This window comes from Carettochelys insculpta, chromosome 1, assembly GCF_033958435.1.
Source record: "Carettochelys insculpta isolate YL-2023 chromosome 1, ASM3395843v1, whole genome shotgun sequence".
NCBI classification, from domain to species: domain Eukaryota; kingdom Metazoa; phylum Chordata; order Testudines; family Carettochelyidae; genus Carettochelys; species Carettochelys insculpta.
This window is the reverse complement of record NC_134137.1, coordinates 310,865,709-310,886,430: the sequence shown is the minus strand read 5'-3', so window position 1 is coordinate 310,886,430 and position 20,722 is coordinate 310,865,709. Positions and strand designations below refer to the sequence as shown.

At 40.0% G+C, this 20,722-nt stretch overlaps 1 protein-coding gene across 1 annotated transcript in view; it reads right to left on the bottom strand.

Moving 5' to 3' along the window:
* PTPRR (protein tyrosine phosphatase receptor type R) overlaps positions 1-20,722 on the bottom strand; it is a 212,546-nt gene that overhangs the window by 84,208 nt on the left and 107,616 nt on the right. Inside the window, exons 3-5 of the mRNA XM_074984038.1 lie at positions 15,663-15,776; positions 11,219-11,374; positions 4,982-5,092 (exon numbers count right to left, since the gene is read on the bottom strand). Coding sequence (XP_074840139.1) covers positions 4,982-5,092; positions 11,219-11,374; positions 15,663-15,776 — 381 coding nt within the window. The remainder of the gene's footprint in view (positions 1-4,981; positions 5,093-11,218; positions 11,375-15,662; positions 15,777-20,722) is intronic.

The window sequence follows — 20,722 nt, the reverse complement described above, 5'->3', positions numbered from 1 at the left end:
TGGACACAGGGGTGGTGAACCAACAACATTTTACTGAACACATTAAGATAGAAAAAATGGGTATGTAGGTAACAACATTTTGTGCACAAAAACTATGTACAGTGTACAAGACCAACTATTTACCATAGTGGGGAGCTCTGAATGGAAGGGCACCTCAGTTTGGATGGGGAGGGTTTGGGACAGGGTATGGAGGGCATTAGTCCTTGGGGGAGGGCTGCGAGCCACAGTGGCTGTGGGATCCCCTCCCACCCCATGTTCAGGGTCCCCACTGGGCCTGGGATGGAGTCGTGATCATGGGGAGGTACAGCCAGGGGAGGGGTGCAGTGGGCTCAGGATCAGTGAGGGGGGAAAATGGGGGCAGGGGAAAATGAGTTGGTAGGGTCTGGCATGGCAGCACCCACCATGGCCATCAGCCAGCGGGTGAAGCCCATCGTGAAGTCTGGGAGAAATTTGGGTAGGAACAGGACAGCAGGTAGAGCGAGGGGGTAGGGGTGGGGGGCAGCAGGGCTGACTGATCCTTAAGAACGGTGGTGATTGTCCCCAGGTGGGACATCAGATTGGCCCAACCCTCCTGCCTCCATGCCTGGTCCACCTCCTCCAACCCAAGCCACTGCTCTGCCAGGTCATTCTGGCACCTGAGAGCAGCTGTGTAAGGACATCATCCTGGGTGAACAGATGGGTCCTCTGGGCATGAGCCTGCCCAGGCACTGGTGGTGGTAATTCCCCAGCCCTCTCCTCTGCCAGTCCCAGATTTCCTGACTCCATGACCTGGAAGGGGTTGGCCAGCCTTGGTGGTATGGTGGGGTTTGTCTGGCCCTCAGATGATACAGCTGTAAGTATGGAAGGGGAAAGAGAGATCGTCAGTCAGTCAGGCACCACAGCCCTGAGGACCATGGTCCCCACCCCCTGTGGCCAGCAGCCCCTCCCATCCCCCTGTTTGATGGCCCAGTGACCTTGGGAGATACCAGGCACTAAAGGGGCCCCACAAGGTTGGGGCACATGCCAGGCAGAGTGTGGGCCTGCCCCCTCTGCGCTGCAGTGAATAAGGCTTGTGGAGCTATCTGAGTGTCACCTGCTGGCATGTCTGACAGCCGGGCACTATGGCCTTCTGGGGTGTGTCTAGGATGGGGCCAGTGGCTGTGTGGCTGGCTCACTTCCAGACGTGGCAGGTGCAGATGCCCCTGCATGCCACGGGATGCACAACGCGCAGGGTACTTACCAGGTGGGCCCTCAAAGAGGTCTGAGGACACCCTGTTCGACGTGGCCTGGCTGGAGGATGCTGATGCCATAGCAATTAAAAGGGTTCCATCACTGGACTCTGGGTCCGAGGGCAGCTCTAGCTTCAGCTCCGCTAGGGTGGTCTCGCTGGACGTGCCCGGCTGCATCTCCTCTACCTCGGGGTTTGGCTCCAGTGACAAAGGGGGCTCCTCCACCACTGTGTCCAGAAGGATGCGGGGGCAGGGGGAGCTGTCCTCACCCCCGAGGAGGCTGTGGAGCTCCTTATGTTAGGGACAGGTGAAAGGTCCTGCCACTGACCTCCTACCCACATGCCTGGTCTTGACGTACCCCGGCCGCAGTTCTTTAACTTTGGAATGGACCTGCTCCAGTGTCTGGGCAGGGTGTCCATACACTGCCAAGCTGGGCATCGGCAGGGACATTCCATCTCTTGCTGCTGGTCTCTCTCAGGATGGCCTCTTCTTGCCAGAGGCCCAGGAGGTCCCACTGCTTAGGCTTCATCAAGGGTGGGGCCCTGCATTTGGGGGCTTGGGCAGGATCTTAGGGCCCCTCTGCTAGCTCCCTGGAGGGCTCCTGGGGCTTGTGGGGCTTCTGGCTGTCAGCCATTGGGTCACTGCAGCTGCAAGGCATGGACGCAAGGGTGTGTGTTTGAGCAGCTTGTCTCCTTGCTGCTGCCACACTCAGCTTCCTACCACAGGGCTTCCAATACTCCCTGTGTCTGTAAGGGTGGCCAGAGGCAGGGAGCATAGAGCTCTGATTGCGCTGGCCAGGGTGTCTCCCAGCTCCAGCTGGATGGTGCCATGGAGAACTGCTCTTTTGTAAGAAGGGCCTCTGGAACAAATCTTACGAGAAAGGTGCTGCCGCTGGAAAAAGTGCTGCGTTCTGATTTAATATCGAAAGAACGCATTGTGTGTACAGACGCTCCACAGGTTTTTACGAAAGAGGCCTGGTTTTTTAAAAAAATATGCTAAAATTAAAAATAATTTAAAAAAAAATAGGCTAAGTGTAGACTTAGCCTGAGTGTTTGTGAAAATCCTGATAAGTCCTCCCAATTAAGATATTTCTAAAAGTCAATCAATGGGCAGGAAAAAAATATGATTTTGAAAGTATCACCATTTAAAAATCATGAATGAGCAATTACACTTTAAGTATTTTTGACTGGCACCAGTTATTCATAATTTCACAGTTTAGAGAAAAAAGGATCAAATTTTTCTTGTCTCTTCTTTTTTCCTGTCAGAAAGTCATCCTGTTTTTCAAATTTCAGAATTTGAAAAGTTTTGACAGGAAGGAGGGCTACTTTTAATAAAAGTTATTCCATTTGTCAACCAGCTCTATGAATAGTCTAATAATTACCTATTTAGTTCTTATTTATAAATAATCAACACATTTTAAGAAATCTGATTCATTTTCAAAATATTTGGAAACAAAAAGGCAGAATAGATAAGAAATATTCAAAATGAATAGTGAAACCTGCTCCATCAAATATTGTAGTATTTATTAAAATTATTAATGGTTTGCTATTATATTAGCTATTAAAAATAAAAATCACTAAGAGATGTGATCTTTGTTAGAATAGCATTGTTAAATACTGACAGTTACTTAGCCTGTTGCTTAATACATTATAAATGATTTATGAAGTTCCCAGAAGTAATTACTCCACAGTTAGGAACACAGAAGAGGGTTACAGGTGGTAAAACCCTTCTGCGACAGAAAGGACATAGTTATTCAGGTGATAGGGGGACATGGAAATAAATGAGTGGCCTGGGAGGAACAATTTACTGGTCCGACTTTAGCTTATGTAATACTGTATTACAGTATATAGTAATACGTTACATAATGAAATACTGCAGTTCATTAACAAATTCCAGAGAAATTTAAAATATAATATGTAAAGACTTTTAGTGTAAAGTCAGTGTAAAAAGTGTGCAGTTAAATATCATGATTTGTAAAGGCCATTTAAGAGAAAAGGCTGCACAGTTTTATAATTCCCATAATAATTTTGCAGAACAAAGGTTTAACACTGACAACCCAACTAGCTTACACTAACCACTATTGTACATCCATCTCATTAGCTTCCCCTTCATGTTTTAAGAGACGCTTCCAAGCAATCTAGAGCCAGATTTGACCAACTCTACCTTGGTCACTTCTATAAGCACATTGGGATTCATATGTAGCTACAGTAAATTCCAGTATGGCCATTTTTGGTACCCTGCCTAGCCACCCTACATTCTGTAGCCTGCAGAATTTGTGAGTTCTCAATTTTATTTGTGTTAAATTTACACTTGTGCAGAAAGTCACAGCAGATGTCCAAGGTGTTTTGTATTCTGCTTCCACAAATTGAACAGCTAGGCAGCAGAGACAGAAAAAGTTATCACCTCCTGTTTCTAGAGTTACAGTGACATGTTTGATCATAAAATGTTTCTTATTCTCCACACGAAATGGCGTGTGTGTGTGTGTCTGTGTGGTGGGGGGAGGAGGGTGGCACACAGAGGAAGCAGAGGAAGGATTGAATTTTCTCCCCTGAATTTCAGGGAGGTTTTACCAACTTAAATATAAATAAAAATTTAAAACTTACAGAGCACATTGTAAACCATTATCTCAAATGTTATTTCCATTTTAACATATGGATGTGAAAGCTGACAATCCAGCAAAGGCATAAGCCTTTGAAAGCAAGTGTGTTTGAAAAGCATTAGATATTAAATGGGATGAATTTATGGGGAAAAATTCCATTCATTAGGGTTCAACTATCACTTACCTCTAAAGTTATCCAGAAAAGAAGATGAGAGATATTTGGGTTAAGAATAGAGCCAGAGCTTACCATGGATGCAGAAACATAAAAAAGGAGCAAACCAAAAGAATCCCTTCATTGAACACTATACAGAGAAAAAAACTTATGAACTTAACAACTTAGAGGACATGCAATGACTCCGGATATCCTGGGATGGTGGAGCTTTGCTTGCGCCCTAAGGGATGTTGGGTAGTGTGGTAAGGAGTCAGATCCTGAAGCTATAAATGACAGGTTTTTAAAAAACAAAAAACACATTGAAAAAGATTTCAGAATGTCCCATTCATACTTCAGTGTGCAGTCATGGCCATTTACATTTTTTTGAGTTTCATTTACTGGAGTCGAATGGCAAGGGTGTTCACAGGGCATCCAGTGGCTACGTACTTGGCCACTAGACATAGACTGCATGTCAGATGTCACGTCAAAAGAGCAGTTGAATAACACACCTATCCCTAACTACATTTTCAAATATTGGCAATGTCAATATTTTCAATGTCAGATTCATATCTTATTGTAATTATATTGTTATACAATAGTACCATGTGTTTCTATTACCATATAATATAAGAAATAAAATACGCTAGACAACTGTAGTGACATTTTGGGCTTCTCTGATCTCAGTATATCCCTCACTTAGGCATCACTCTCCTGGTTTATCATGTTACCATAGGCCCTCAATTAAATCACTGCATGGTTATTGTGCATGGTTAAATGAATATTTTCCTGAAGCTTACCATTAGTGATATTTTATATCAGATATAAGACATTCTAAACACAATACATTTCCATTACTCATCAGGCTTTGGCTTCCCAATATCATCAGAATTATTGTTACTTAGAGGCTGAGTGTCTGACTATTTTACGAAAACCCTTTTGGAAGAAAGGAGGCAGGACTGTCTTTCAGACTAATGTAAACAACAAATAAATGAAAACAGAAAGAATGTAAAGCAACAGACTTACCATTAAACATGTTACTACAATGACAAAGATGCTGAGAAATATAACAACTGCATAAAATCCTTCTTTGCTCCAGATTTTGTCCGCTTCATGCTGGCCTTGCAAAACATTTTTCTTTATTAAAAAAAAAAAAAAAAGAAGGTGAAGTTCTACAATAGCATGTGCAGATTAAACAGTTCCAATGAGGCACTATGCATTATTTCAGATTTGTTACGGTACACATTCTATACTCTATGGCTGTGGCTGCTGCCGGTTCCATATCGACCTAAAATAAGCAAACCGGTCAAACTACATGCGTTTGACACGATAATCCTAACACACCCAGTAATGATTTAATGATTTGAAACTGCTGAAGTAACATTCCGACAGACACAAAGGACTGGTCTTAAACTAAGTAAACAAGATTAATTCTTTCTTGGAAACTACCTGGCCCATCAGGTAAAAGGACAATACTCATATGTGTGCTGAGGAAATTGCTCTCTATCTCATTGTGCTGTATCTCCTCCCACAACACCTACACACTAACCTACGCATTATCCACACCTTACACAGAAGTGAAAACAGGTGCAAACAGAATGTCCTGATGTACTAATAAACTGAGAAGCTGTGACAGTCTAACCTTAGGAAAAACCCACAACTACCCCTGCCCCTCTATATTAAATTCTGCTTGCTTTAACTACAATCTCCTGACTTTAGGGCCTCACAAGGATATTACATTTCTAAAGCAGCACTGTATTCTGAAAAATGCAGAGCTGTTGGGCATTATAAAGTAAAAACAAAGAGGTTTTTCTATCTTTATTGCTGTGAGGAAGCCTGATTGGATATGAAATTATAAGATTTTGGGTACATTTTCAAATGGGAAAAGAAGATTATTTGAAGCTTGAGTCTAATAGAATCCTCAATCCAACTATGATACATGACTCAGAATATGATGTACAAGAAATGTAATCTTGACTTGTGTGTTTCAAATGGAAAATATTACATATAGATAGACTTCAAAGAAATTAAGTTGCACATATTACTACAGAAAGTCAGATTCCTAGTCTCAGTCTATTTTTATTGTATTTCTTCAATAAAATTGTCAAGTCGAGAGAAAAGACAGTATTTAAATCAGGTTACTTAATAGGCACTTTCAGTCTTGATGCTCCCCTTTCACACATAAGTGGAGCCTACTCTGTAACTTAATCTAACTCATGTGAAAACTATATATTGCCTTGGCCCACCACTAGTGTTTAACTGCACTGTAGGCATTCCCACAGAGACCTGTGTAATGTATATACCATGGGGATTCACGTGTTTTTCTTCTCCACTCACCAAAGCAGTGCCTCGCCTCGCTACTATTACATCTATACCAATTGGGCATGAGGTATGTGTACTCTACGCACTACAGCAAGTATAGACATGCCCCTACTGAAGACACAGGAAGTTCTGTATTAAATATTCCACCAGATTGACTTTCTAGACTTCATTGTCATGAAGTTGGTGAGTTTGTGGTCTGCAAACTCAACAGGGCTCTCAGCACCACACTGATCCATGGGCATGGTTTGGAGCTATGCTGTCACTGGTTATGCTAGCAGCAACATGGGTGACTTGTGCTCCAAAACCTGACAGGTCTCCTGGGACCTTGCCATATTGAGCAATGCTACACACCTTTACATACCTCTTTGACCTGGCGCCCTCCCAAGCGGAAAAACCCTTCCCATGTTGAACTGAGAAGGTGAAATTTGTATGCATAGAAAAGGAACATAGATTGCAGGGAAAGAGGAGAGCAGGCAGTGCTCTGTTTCAGTTCAGCACATATTTGCCTCCATCTAGTTGCAGAAAGGGACAGGAGCATTCAGCACCCAGTTTGTGCAATGTACAGAGATATCTTCATAGAAAACAGCCCACACAGACAGGTATTTGATAGGATGGGTAATTTAAGGGTGGATTTTTTTTAAAATATCACCATCTATTGACTAATAATTGGATGAAGGCATGAAAGCAGACTTAAAACCTCCATAAAACAAGCATATTCTTTTGTTGAGGTGCCAGTCTGTCACAGACTGGAGGCCAGGTGGAGTACCTTTTACACATACTGGTAAAATGAAACTCACACACACCCACTAAAATCAATGAGAGTACTTGGGTTGGTAACTGCTCACCACTGTAAAAACTGGCCCTAAGGGCTCCGTGTGCGTACACAGGCTGATACCAACTGATACATGGCCATCTTGCAGTGAACCACTCAAAAACCTGAGGGTATGGTTACACTAGTGAGTTTTGCTGACAAACCCCGGTTTTGTTGACAAAACTGGTGGAATGTCCACACACAATATGTGTTTTGTCAACAGCACTTCTGCCAGCACCGTTTTGCCTCTCAACCATGAGGCATAATGCTGCTGTCAACAGATTCTGTTGACTAAAAAGCTGTGTGGACACTCTGAGGGGCATTCTCTCAACAGACAGGGCATCCAGAACAGTGGGCAGCCCTCTCTGCTGTGTTTCTGAGTGTCTGTTTTGTCGAGAGAGCAGCCAGGCAGTCCAGCCACTCTGTGGACAGAGCCAAGCACTCTTCCAATTGGCTTTGTATGTGGCCGCATTCTGTCAACACAAGTTTTGGTGGGAATTTTTTTCCGACAGTGACTTCTGTTGACAGAGCACTGTAGTGTAACCGTAGCCAGGGAGTTTACAATGGTAACCTGGCATACAGGCCAATTATTTTTGCTGAAATTGTTGCTACCTATATTTAAATAACAATAATTTCACTGCTTCCACCATATGTTTGGTAGTGTTTCCTGCAAGTTGCTTTCCTCCATGCAGTAAGGAGGTTATGAGTGTTCATCTAGTGTTTATAGGATAGGCCTGGGTCATCAGGCTGGCTATATTTTCACACTGAAAATATCTTGCAGCACTTTACTTTGAAGCTGCCTTGTATTTTCAGCTCCCACTGATGCCCATAGGAATTCTGTAATCAAAACAGCTCCAGCATCGATCTGTTAGGTATACACTGACCTGGGAGACACTACCTGACAACCTTCCTGTATTTTAGTCCTTCCACATAGAAAACTGGATAAACAGCAAGAGCTTACTGATCACTAGCTGAACTGCCCTTTCATAAGTAAATAAATGCTGTCCAACAACTCCCAGTTTGAGACCAGATAAACTAGAGAGTTGACTAGCTAATAATTTGTGAAGTATTGGCTGAGGAACTTTAATTACTTTCATTTTAATACATTCGTGGAACAGAAGAGAGGTTTTTTTTAATCTTAGAGTTTATTCTATTAGTAATTAAACTAACTGTAATTTTTCTGTATTACATATGCAGGGTACCTTTTTCCTGATTTTTTCTCAAAGTCAGATCTAACCATTTTGAAATGTTAGGTGCTGTCTATAAAAAAGGCAAAAATTACACACCACAGTTCTAACACATGCCATTTTGGAACACTGAGCTACAACTAAACAGATGAAAGACGTCTGTTCCCGTCATCCAAATGTAGAGTAGCAAAGATAACAGAACTCTCACTTAAACTGTAGGGGTTCTGGACTATAGTCTCTGAGTCACTCCTTGCTGTGATAAGAAAATAATTTGTGAGGTAGTGTTAATAGCTCAGGACTATTTGACCTGAGGTCCATGAAAACTGATAAGATTGGTCTACAAGCCATTAAGTTAATCTAAAACAGATTAGATGGTATGCTTCTAGAGACCAAATCTTTGCCTATAGAGTCCTCTTTGTTGAAGGCAGAAAAAGTGGCAACAGAAAGTGGGAAAAAAAAGCTTGTCAACAGAGAAAGATTTGAAGATGCAAGTGTGTGCTGAACTGGACCTATAACATATTATACTAGCTAAGTGGTGGTTCCCCATTAAACAAGGTATAATATAATGCTTTGATTTCCATATCGGGCTTGTCTACACACAACTCTGTTTAAAAATGGCTTGTGTCAACATACCTTAAGTTAGTATGGAATCAATTTAAGCTAAATTGATATAAACTATTTCTAAATTGATTTAAGGAAGTCTGCATGGGAGTCTGATCTGGTTTATCTAAACTCGTGCAAGTTAGCATGCAGACCAGCCTTTAGTTTTCTTCTAAATATTTTTTTCCCTATCCTATCTTTGGCTCTAAGCTGCTATTAAGGCACCTCTTGTGGACCATTCTCAGGGATGATGTAAATGAATGCCTGACCCCTGGTAATGCCAAGAGGTGGAAGAGAAGCACTTGACCAACAGCACCTCTATGTATAGTTAAGTGGGTGCATAAGTCTTTGTAGAATCTGGGCCTTACTTATGTAACCTGTTAAAAATGGAATAAAGATACTCAAATAATACTCTTGTCCTTCGAACAGCATTAAAGTTGGTCGCAACCTGACTTTATGAGCTATTTTTAATGAAGAATTCTAGAGAAGACCCAATGAAAGTTTTACCTTTGTACTGGCTACATGTATCTGATTGACAGAAAGAGAACTCTAATACCCAGTTGTTCCAGATTAATGAAATTGAGGCATAAAAATTTACAATTTCATGAACATAGGTGAGATTTCAATATTAGCACTTTGGTTTTTTCAGATAGTCCCTCCTAGATTGAAATAAATTTTCCCTCCAGCAGGAGTTATTATATGTAAAGACACACATCTCAGAGACCTGGAAGGACCTCAGGAGGTCATCAAGTCCAGTCCCCTACTCCCTTAGCAGGGCCAAGCACCCTCTCTCAGAGATTCCACCCCCCAAACCTCTTTGTCTCAGATCCCTAAATGGCTTCCTCAAGGATTGAGCTCACAATCTCAGGCTTAGTAGGCTAATACTCAAACCACCAAGCTATCCCTCATACATATTGCCTTCCTCTGTCTATTTGGAGTTTATTTGTAATGGAAGTGTCTGAAACAGGTGCTCACATCTGCTATAAAAATGCAAGAACTGCCATACTGAATCAGACCAAAGATCCATCAAGCCCAGTATCCTGTCTCCTGACAGTGGCCAATGCTAGCTGCCCCAGAGGGAATGAACAGAACAGGTAACCATCAATTGATGCATCCTGTTGCCCATTCCCAACTCCTGGAAAACAGAGGCTTGGGACACCATCCCTGAGAGCTTATCACCATCCCTCGGGGTCACGCTTCTACACGCTGTTTTGGAGTCTGGAAGAGCATCTTCTGGACTCCAAATCATGTGACCTTGTGCTAATGAGGCGCTGGGAATTTACATCCGCTCCCCCTTAGGATATTTCAGGCTGTTTATTAGCGGCCATAGACAGTCCAAAGGACTTTATGTGTAATTATGGGCTCCAAGTAGCAAACAAGATCCAATGTGATGTAATTATAGCCTGATGCAGGTGTGAACTTCCCTTTTTCTTTCAATTATTATTTTTTGGTGTCAAGATATACACCAAAGGTCAAATGTATGTCCAAATGTAACGCCTGGACAGAACCGCAAATGTGGCAGTGCTGGTGCTGCTCTGAACTAGATTAGATCTCAAAAATAAAAGTACTATGAAAAACAGCAAGAAGTTTCAAGGACTCTCTCCTCTGGGGGGTAAGTAAAAAAAAAAAAAGTAGTCTGGGCAAACCCAAATTTCTTAGTCTTCAAGGAAACAAAGTCAGCAAAAGTAAACAAATACAATGCCCCGAAAGCACAGATTAACCCTCTGTGGATCAAGAAGGAGGTTGGATGCACTCAGACACATATCACGAAATCTGAATTCTGTTTGTGTCTTCACAAACGTCTTCAGACCAGCCAACTCACATATAAAAGGCCAAAATTTCTTAGGCCATGTCTTCATGTACAGCACTGCAGTGGCACAGTTCTGATACTGCTGTGCGGATGCAGCAGGTCTGGCAAAGATGGTCTGTGCCAACAAAAGAGTGCTCTCCTGGTGGCATAAGAAAACCACCTCGGTACGTGGCACAAGCTAGATTGGAACGGGAAACTCTCACACCAACATAGTGCTATGCACATGGGCTTTTAGGACAGTGTAACGTATGTCGTTCTAGGAGGTGTTTTATTCACACCCATAAGCAACCAATTATGCTAACATAAACTGTAATGTAGACATAGCCTTAGTGATTATATCATCCAGTAAAGCTTCATTTAAATGATTTAAGAGGAAGAATTTTTATTATTGCCTTGCAATAATTATAAAACCTTACATTAGCTAAAAATTCTTCTTGGCATCAGCACCTTAGCCTAAGAACTAGCACAGGCCTTCTACTTACAGATGACTGATTTACTGTAATCTCTAATATGTTATACATGTGACAACCTACCTCTGGAGAAACTGCTGTAATTCCAAACTGGGATAACCTTTGATGCAGAACATTGATATTAAGTGAACGCAACACCTCTTCAGATGGAAGCGCGTCAGAAATTCCTGGTTTTCGATTTATTGGAGACACGAACAGCTCAACACAGTTCTTTTTTCCCTAGATAACATAAATCATATAAAATGTTTGACTCTGAAACATTCCTGTGGGCAACAAATCTTAATAATATTTTAAAAGATGAAGAATATAATGTAAGGAGAACTGCAACTGCCCACTTGCTGTCCTTCTCCATAGTTAGGGCTTTCCTTTGCTTACAGAAAGGGCTTTATACTTGCTGTTAACGTGAACTTTACTTACGAGCAGTGCTGTATTGAGGACACTGCTATCTAGTTGTAAAAGTGAGAGGAATGGGAGTAAGGATGTTTCAGTTACACTATCAATGCTGCATCTGACGAAGTGGGTCTTTGCCCACGAAAGCTTATGCCCATACATTTCTGTTAGTCTGTAAGGTGCCACAGGACCCCTTGTTGCTTTTGCAGATCCAGACTAACGTGGCTACCCCTCTGATATTATCAATGCTTTTGACTACTGACATGCTATGTGACCTTGGCCAAATCATATTATTTCTTTCTGCTCCATTTCAGCCATATAAATCACATGTAGTTTAACACCTTCCTACTCATTGGTGTTGAGCAAACTGATAGTAATCAACATTGTCAATGTGTTTTGGAATAGGTGCAGCAAGGGCAAAATGTTAATTTATCTATCCTCCAACCATAAGTTAAAAGAGAAAGGGAAAAACCAGAGTCAATAGGAAAACCCAGTATGGCACATGCTTTCAATTATCCCTTCTCCTCAGAGCACATTTTGAAAGCTACTGTGTGAGGTTATGTGTGAGTATTTTAGGACCCATAAGAAAAAGTTCCTCTTTTAATTGCACTTTTCGCTGTGTAGGCCTTCTAACTTTAATATTTGGTTAATGTGTGGGACAAGAAGATTGCGTACTCCCTGCTGTGAATGACATTCCTAAAGAAAATGAAAAGCATGTCATTGCATTGCTATTGATCTTTCTTTTTGTATGGCTTGTGTGATCCTCTCACAAAGACACTGTTTGAAAGGCATTTTGGATCCCTTTTGGCATAGAAAATCCTACCATACTAGGAAATACATTTCTATTGAAGCTGTCAATCCTTCTCCCTGGTATTCAGCCCACACCTTGCTTGAAAAAAGCCACCCTCACATGGAACAATAATGGCATGATAGTGACACCGAGAGTGAATGGTTTTTCTCTTGAATTGCAGAAATGGCCTGTGAAAAACAAACATTATAGGTTCATATTGTAAGCCACTAACATTAAGCTTTAAGTATTTAACACAGTATAGTATAGTGACACTCTATACCTCAGGGGCATGTGCTGTAACCTCCATATTCATTATTTATGTATAAATGTAGTGCCATGCAAGGCATCCTGGGAAAGGTTATGACCAGCTAAAACCCATTATTATGTTAAATATGTATATCATTAGCACATATGAAATTACGAATTTATGTTGTATGGTTGTCACTGAAATATGCGGTGAGGTTTGGAATTGCCCATTATTAGCTCCCCAGAGACAACACAAAGGGAGGCAACTAAGACCCAAGCGGTTGTTGAACAACCATCTAGTACTATTGTTCAGAAAGGGAGTTACAATTCAGTGACATACTTGCACAAGACTACATGAGATAAATTGTTCTACCCAGCCTGATGACTCAGCAATGCCTGCCAGATACTCCTAGACTTGTATTCTCCAGGCACACAGAATGAGGATACAAAATAGAGGACAGAGGCAGCATTGTTTCTTAGAATCATAGAATCATAGGACACTAGGACCGGAAGGGGCCTCGAGAGGCCATCGAGTCCAGTCCCCTGCCCCGACGGCAGGACCGACCACTATCTACACCATCCCTGATAGACATCTATCTAATCTGTTCTTAAATATCTCCAGCAAGGGAGATTCCACAACCTCCCTTGGCAACTTATTCCAGTACTTGACCACCCTGACAGTTAGGAACTTTTTCCTAATGTCCAACCTAAACTTCCCTTGCTGCAGTTTAAGTCCATTGCCTCTTGTTCTCTCCTCAGAGGCCAAGAAGAACAAGTTTTCTCCCTCCTCCTTATGACACCCTTTAAGATATCTGAAAACCGCTATCATGTCCCCCCTCAATCTTCTTTTTTCCAAGCTAAACAAGCCCAATTCTTTCAGCCTTTCTTCATAAGTCATGTTCTCCAGACCTTTTATCATTCTAGTTGCTCTTCTCTGGACCTTCTCTAATTTCTCCACATCTTTCTTGAATTGGGGTGCCCAGAACTGGACACGATATTCCAGCTGAGGTCTAACCAGCGCAGAGTAGAGCGGTAGAATGATTTCTCGTGTCTTGTTCTTGTTTCTTCCCCTATCTATGCTGAAGGCAAAAAGGGTGCAGAGCTGAGGAAACTGGTTTTCTGGCTAACAGTGAGAGCGTGTGTATGAAAAAGTAACCAACCTACAGTATCCAGCCAAGTGAGAAATTGCTTAGTCCAAATATTGCCTAGTCTAATAAGGTTGAGAATTTAGACTGCTTATCAATCTTTCATTTTCCTTTGGTAGCTACTCTGACTTTTGTCTATTTCTTATATCTCTTAAAATCTATCTTTCATAATCAATAAATTTATTCTAATACTTATCCTTAGCAGTGAATTTGACTGACGTGCTTGGTAAATCTGCTCTACAGGTTACAAAGGCTGCTGTAAGTCCACTTTCTATTGATGAGGTGGTGAATCAATCCATAAACTTGCATTGCTCAAGAAAAGTGCCAGACAATATATTTTGGTGGCACAAGAATGGGATTTGGGGGGATTTGAGTGGTAACAGCACCTGGATGGGTTTGCTACTTGTCACCAGTGAAAGATTGTGGCTGTGTCTACACTAGCAAGTTTTTTCAGAAAAGCTGGGTCTTTTTCAAAAAAAAAAGGTGCATTTACACATAAAACACACTCTTTTGATCTGAAATAGAAAGAATGCAGCCTTTTTTCCAATAGCTCTCTTCCTCTACCCGATGAGGAAGGGTGCCTTTTTTCCAAAAGATTCTTTCAAAAAGAAATACACGTATAGACACTTTGCAGGCCCTTCTTTTGAAAGAGCAGTCCTCATGACACCAGATCTTTCTATCCCTCACCCATCCTTTTGAAGGAGCAGGGGTTGTGTGGATGCTCTCTATCAAAAGCGGGTCCATCTTTTGATCAACTTTTTTGTGCGTGGATGCGATCTTTTGAAAGAAGTTTTTTCAGAAGGTTTCTTCCAGAAGAACTTCTTTCAAAGAACCACTGTAATGTAGACACAGCCTGTGAGAGAAAATCCAGATTAGTGAGTTGAAGGGGCAGAGTGGTCTCACTGTCCTGGGTTGCACCCCAAGGTTCCCGTCACAAGTATATCATAGTTCTTTACGTACTATACGTTCAACAGATACCAATAATGTTAGCTGGTTTAAAAATAAAAATCACAAGTTTTGGAAATTAGCTTTTAAATGGCTTATTCTGTCTCCTTAGAAACAAAATGCCACCAGCTTTAATGAACAGGGAACCTTAGGATCCACCAGGCCTTTCCTGAACACATGCTGCTGAAGCCCACTACCAACAGGAATATTAATCTATTAAAAAAAACACTTAAATTACTATCTGAAAAGCTCAGATTTATTAGGTGGTGATGACTAAGAAAGGTATCAGAGGCAAACAGCAACAGACCAGCATATGGCCTGAGTAAGAATCACAAATATATCTGAATGAAGAGACGGCCTATAAATGAAATGAGAATAAACTTCTTTCTGGAAATGTACCATAGAATGGATTAGATACAAACAGATTTATAGATTTTAAGGCCAGGGTAAATATAAATTAATAATATTGCATTATTTTATTATAAATGTAATACTCTCCTTAAGTCTCACGTCAACCATTCCGTTACTTTACCAGGGATCAGGATCAGGTTGACAGTTACAGTTATCTAGAGCATCCAATTTAGCTTTTTAAAATATTGGTGCTACATTAACTTTCCTCCAGTCCTCTGTGATGTCCCCCATGTTCCAAGATTCATTGAAAAAAAAATCAACATTTCCAATGAATAGTGATCCTCAGCCAGTTCTTTTAAAGCTCTTGGATAAGAGCAAGAGAGTTATATAGAATTTACTCTGAGAATAATTCCAGAATGATGCTCAAATTTAATAGAGAATTGTATCCTTCCATATATTTTGAACCAACTGATAACAGGGATATAATTTCCTATTATGCTCTAGAGAATGGCATAAAACCTATAGAAAGGAGATCCTTTTTCAATCAGAGTCTATTGGATTTTCCACAACAGCAGGAAATCTAATTTAGTTTAACTGAAATTACCTGGTCATTCTCTTATACAAAATTCTTGGTACTTACAATGAGTCGGTTGATATGAATTTGCTGTGGTAATAGTCCTAAAGCTGCAGCCACTCCTTGGCGGAATATCCGAAGCAATGTGATATTCAGCTTGTTTACATCCATTTGCAGTGTCTGAAAAACAAAAACAAATGAGTTCTGTGCTGGGCACATACCGTTCTCAACTAATGACTGACCTCTGAGTCTTGCTAATTGTTTTTCTCGAGATGATAATGTGTTAAATTGATTTTTATTTTTAATAAGGAAAATCTACAAAAGAAGTGTGTTAAATATTGTCAGTTGAAAAAAAGTCTTTGCCAGTGAAAAACTTCCTTTGAAGTCAATGGAAGTCAATACCTTCCTTTGAAGTCAATTCTTACCTGAGTAACAATTAAAGTAAAGAACAGTTCCCAGGAATCCACATGTAAGAGGTGCCTTCTGCATGCAGATCCCTCCCTTTACATATGGAAGATGGTGTCACAGACCTACACACATAACACATTCTTCCCCTCCTCCAGTGCTGCTCTGTTGATGCCATACACAGGTGAAGGCAAATGAATAGAAATGTCACACAAAGTGACGCTCTCTGGCATTTCTATTGGAAGGGCTACCGGGAAACAGAGTAAGACCTTGAAAAGGTCTACCCAAATCAAATTGAACTGGTTGCTTTACGTGAAAGAAAAATGATTTTTCATATAAGAATTTCACCTATTTAAAGCCATCAGTGTAGCTGAGTGACTTGCTCAATGTCCCAGCACAAATGAGGGTCACTCTGAGAGAAGCTTTCACTCAGCTCTAAGTAGCCTAGCATGATTTCCCTCTTTCCAGATAGATCTGTACAAGGAAGATTAACTAGACATCAAATTGCAGCTGTGCTTGATAAAGATAAATCTATTTTCTTAAAGAAATCTCAGTGACACAGGATTTTTAGTCACAAAATTTGCCTGCAATATTTTTCGATTATGTATAAACCAGGAAAACATAATTCTTCAAGAGAAATATATAAAAAAGGAGAAGTAGAAGAAAGGGGAAAGAGAAAGAAAACAAATCTGTAAATATATGTTTGCAGGAGTACTTTTTGATATTGTAATGTCACCCCGATATTCCTGGAATTTGGTGCCTAGATGCTATAGTGACTTGTATTCTGTAAATGTGACAGAGCACATAGGATAGACAGATTAGATTAGAAGAATTAGGTCTAATGTGTTTAGACTAGATAAACTGAGATAAAATAGAAATGTCTGGAGTCAAAACCTTTGTGATCTATGAAACTATTATGCTAATGGCACTGTTCCAGAGCATATACAGTGTGGGTATTAGCATACGGCCAATCAATATAACAAAATGTTAGCACAGATTTTAAAATGATCTTTTACTGAGTTACTCAGTTGCTGCTCCTTTTGCTTTGGAAAAGAAAAGAATGAAACATTCAGTATTAGAAAACACTAATTAATCATTTACTTTTGCTGATCAGCAGTGTTTATCATGTATTGCACCTGCTCTCTAAGGAGTATACAATTTTGAATCTGCTACCTATCCTCATTTCCCAGAGCAATTATTAATCTGGCTATTGCAAGTGTAGCGACAGTTTCTAGCTTTCTATGCTCCAGGCAAAACAGTGGATTTCTTGTCTGCAATAAATAAAATGCTTGGAAAGAGAGATTCCAAAAAGAAACTTCAAAAACAGAAAACCCAGGAAGAAACATTTAACTCTTGGATTCCACAGGCCTTTCAATCCATGGATATTCATCCTGAGGGAATGCAACTGGGCACAATGGGATTTATTTCAAATATGAACGAATGTATTTTTTCCTATTGTGATAATTTAATAAGTCAAGTGCAAGATTTGTTACTTAAACTGCAATCAAATGAAGTCTCTCTGGATTCCCCTTTATTCTCCTTCCCCACCATCATCCTCTTGCTGCTCTGATTCTCCTGCCTGTCTGCCTCTCAAATATGCCACTGCATTTCACTATTCTGTCTCAGCGCCTCTGAACTCCAGTTGGTACACCACCTGTCTCTACTTGCTGCTGCCAGTTTCTTCTCCTGCACCCACCACTAGATTCAGAGCATATCTATCAGGAATAAAAAAAGAGTTTAGCCATGAGTCTTCAGAGGTGCCATTTTTCAATTTATTTTGTGTTGTTTAAAAAAAATAGGGACCAGAAAATTGAAAACAGCAAAACAGGCAAAAAGAAAGCTCATAAATGGATTGGTGAATTTGCGTTCCTATTCACTCATGTATAATCAAATCACCAACAAATATTAATTGATCTACAGCAAACATGAGAAAGTTGCTGTCTGGCACACAGAATGAAGAATAAAGACTTCAACAGCCTTAGCAGGCACAATTTTTGTGGCATTTTCTTCATTCAAGATTGGAGGAATGAAAATGTCCTCTCAGGTGTTCTAGTGATTATTGCCTTTGTTATTAGGGCAAATGGAAGATGGTGCCTCATGGGAAGGTTAAGAGATGGATGACCTAGGTAGTAACATTAGCAGCATCTATTAGGATTTTAATACCGCCTACTGAGCTTCATCACAACTACAGTTTTAGTTGGATAGTGCCAGCTCTATTATGAATAAACATATGCCATTCAGGAGTCTACTCTTGAGTGTTTTCTGGATCTGGCATAAAAACAGTGGGATCTGGTTTGGTACACTGAGCCATCTTATTTACATAACTCTGCACTCAGCCATGGTCTAACTTTTTGCAGAATGAAGATGAGGGTTGAGTATCGTATTGTTTCCATTCCGCTTGCAATACTTGTACAGATACAGATTCTATTAGGCTCCTATCATTTCCTGTACACCACAGGCATAATGTAAATTAGGATTTTGTTGGTTTACAGACCATCAGGTTGTATGGAAAACATCAGATCTAAATTTGCTAAACTAGCGTTGGTGCAACTTTTGAGTCCGTATGTCTCTTCGATGACCCCCATGTTCCTGTAGACATCAGTAAAGATGTTTCTGGAAACTATGGCCTCTTTTGGTTTTATCCAGAGGATTCTTCCATAGAGCCACATACTGAGGATTGCCTTTGTGTTCATTTAGAATATTTCAGATACATGGTCAGCCTTTCTGGCCCTTATTCCAATCTGAATCAAAGCATAAGAATTTCTAGGTGTAATAGTGTATCAATAGCATTCTAAAAATATTCCATCCCATGTTTAGAAATGAGCTGAGAGAGACAGAGAGAGAGAGATATTAGTGAAATTTCTGACCACTTTTCCCACTGGAAAATATGGCTTAGTGGAAATAAATATTTTCCTATTGATTTTGACAAATTTTTCACTTAAAATACTTTGTTTGGGATTCCCTTTTCTTCCTTCTTTCCTTCTCTTTAACTCTCTCCTCTATTTTCTCTCATAGAGAAAATAGGAGACATTCTGGATTTCTGACCAGCCCAATATTTTTATGAAGTTCATGCTTAATTATAATTGTAGCTTATGATAAAATTGCAGAGCCATAATTCCATTTTACTTGCAATTTGTGTTCATTTTTCCAAATATCAAGCAACTATTCTGATGATGAAGTAACACTCCACATCAGGGATGTTATGGCTTTGTATATTAGCAATTACCAAAGCTATTTATGCAAACTAACACACATTTTTTTCTACTAGGAACATAAGGTGAATAGAAATCAAAACAGAAACACTTCCTGGAAACTTTATACGCTTCCAAGTCCATCAGGTATGATTGAAAATGTTGGAGGGAATCTTAGGGCTAGGCATATGTAATTGTAGATAAAATGCCCCATGTTTTTAAGGTAATTGGAACCAGACAAAGTATAGACAAATGCTTTACAGACTGCTGTGCACTGCTTTATCAATATAACTCAGCTGTGACCTGGAAAATACCTCTATTCCAGTCATGCAATTTTCCTGTGAGAAGGCTGCTAAACAAATATATACAATAGAGACTAAAACTGAACAGTTTATATTTACTTGTAGCCTTGAACATTTGGGATAACTTATCCAAAGAATATTTTTGGAACAATAAAAAAAAAACTAATTCAACCTTACCGATTGCAGACTACTTAAGTGGTAGGAATTGACATTTAATTTGCTACAGTCCTATTTATTCAAAATTCAAATTTTGCATATTCAAATGGCCACATTGCACAAGTTCAGACTAATTTTAGTTTTGAGTCAAAATCTAAATTTTAAGCTAAACTTTAATGCTTAGATTTATATATTTCTAAGATAAAAGAACATATGTTTCTGGAACTCTATATATTCATAGAGTATAATGGAAATAACGAACACACATACATACTTTGAGCACTCAGAAGGAAATGAGGAACAGAAATACTGGGAATGGAAGATATATGGATCATCTAGGTAACTAACATGATGACTGACACAGTGAACATTGTGTTCTCATTGTTTTTTCCCCAGGGGACACTGATTGAAATTGAAATGTGGGAAATAAAAAAACAATAAAAGGAAATGCTCATCTGCAGTGTGTGATTAAACTGTACAACTCATTGCTCAGGCAAAAAATTTAGGGTTTTAAAAAGGACTGGACATTTATGTGGATAAAAAGACTACCTAAAGTTATCCTAGTTAAATGATAAAAGAAATCTGTGAAAGTGATATTTAATCTCATGCTTCCAGGCTGAAGATAAACTCTTTACTATCAGAGACCAGGATGAGACCTAACGTGGGTTACAGATTAACTCACATCTGCCTGCTGAAGGGTTCTTACAGTATCTTCTAAAGCATCTGGAACTGGATAGTCAGAAACCGTATATTGCACCTGAAGGATTTTGAGTCTAATCCAATTCATCATTTCCTCTTTATCTATGTATCTATGCTTTCTCAGAGACTATTGCATCACAGAGTTTTTGATGATTATATACCATAACAGCTGTTCAGGCAAAGAAATTTTTTCCTCAGTTATAGTATTTGAAATCCAGACTGTTGAAGTTGTTCTGAATGAATCCAGTCTGGTTAACCTCAACTACCTCAGTCCCATGACAAATCAGAGTATGCCTCACTGACAGGAAATATTAACTTAGTTTGCAAATAAGATCAGCTATTTCTGGGGCAAAGCTGGCCATTTCTGCAGGAA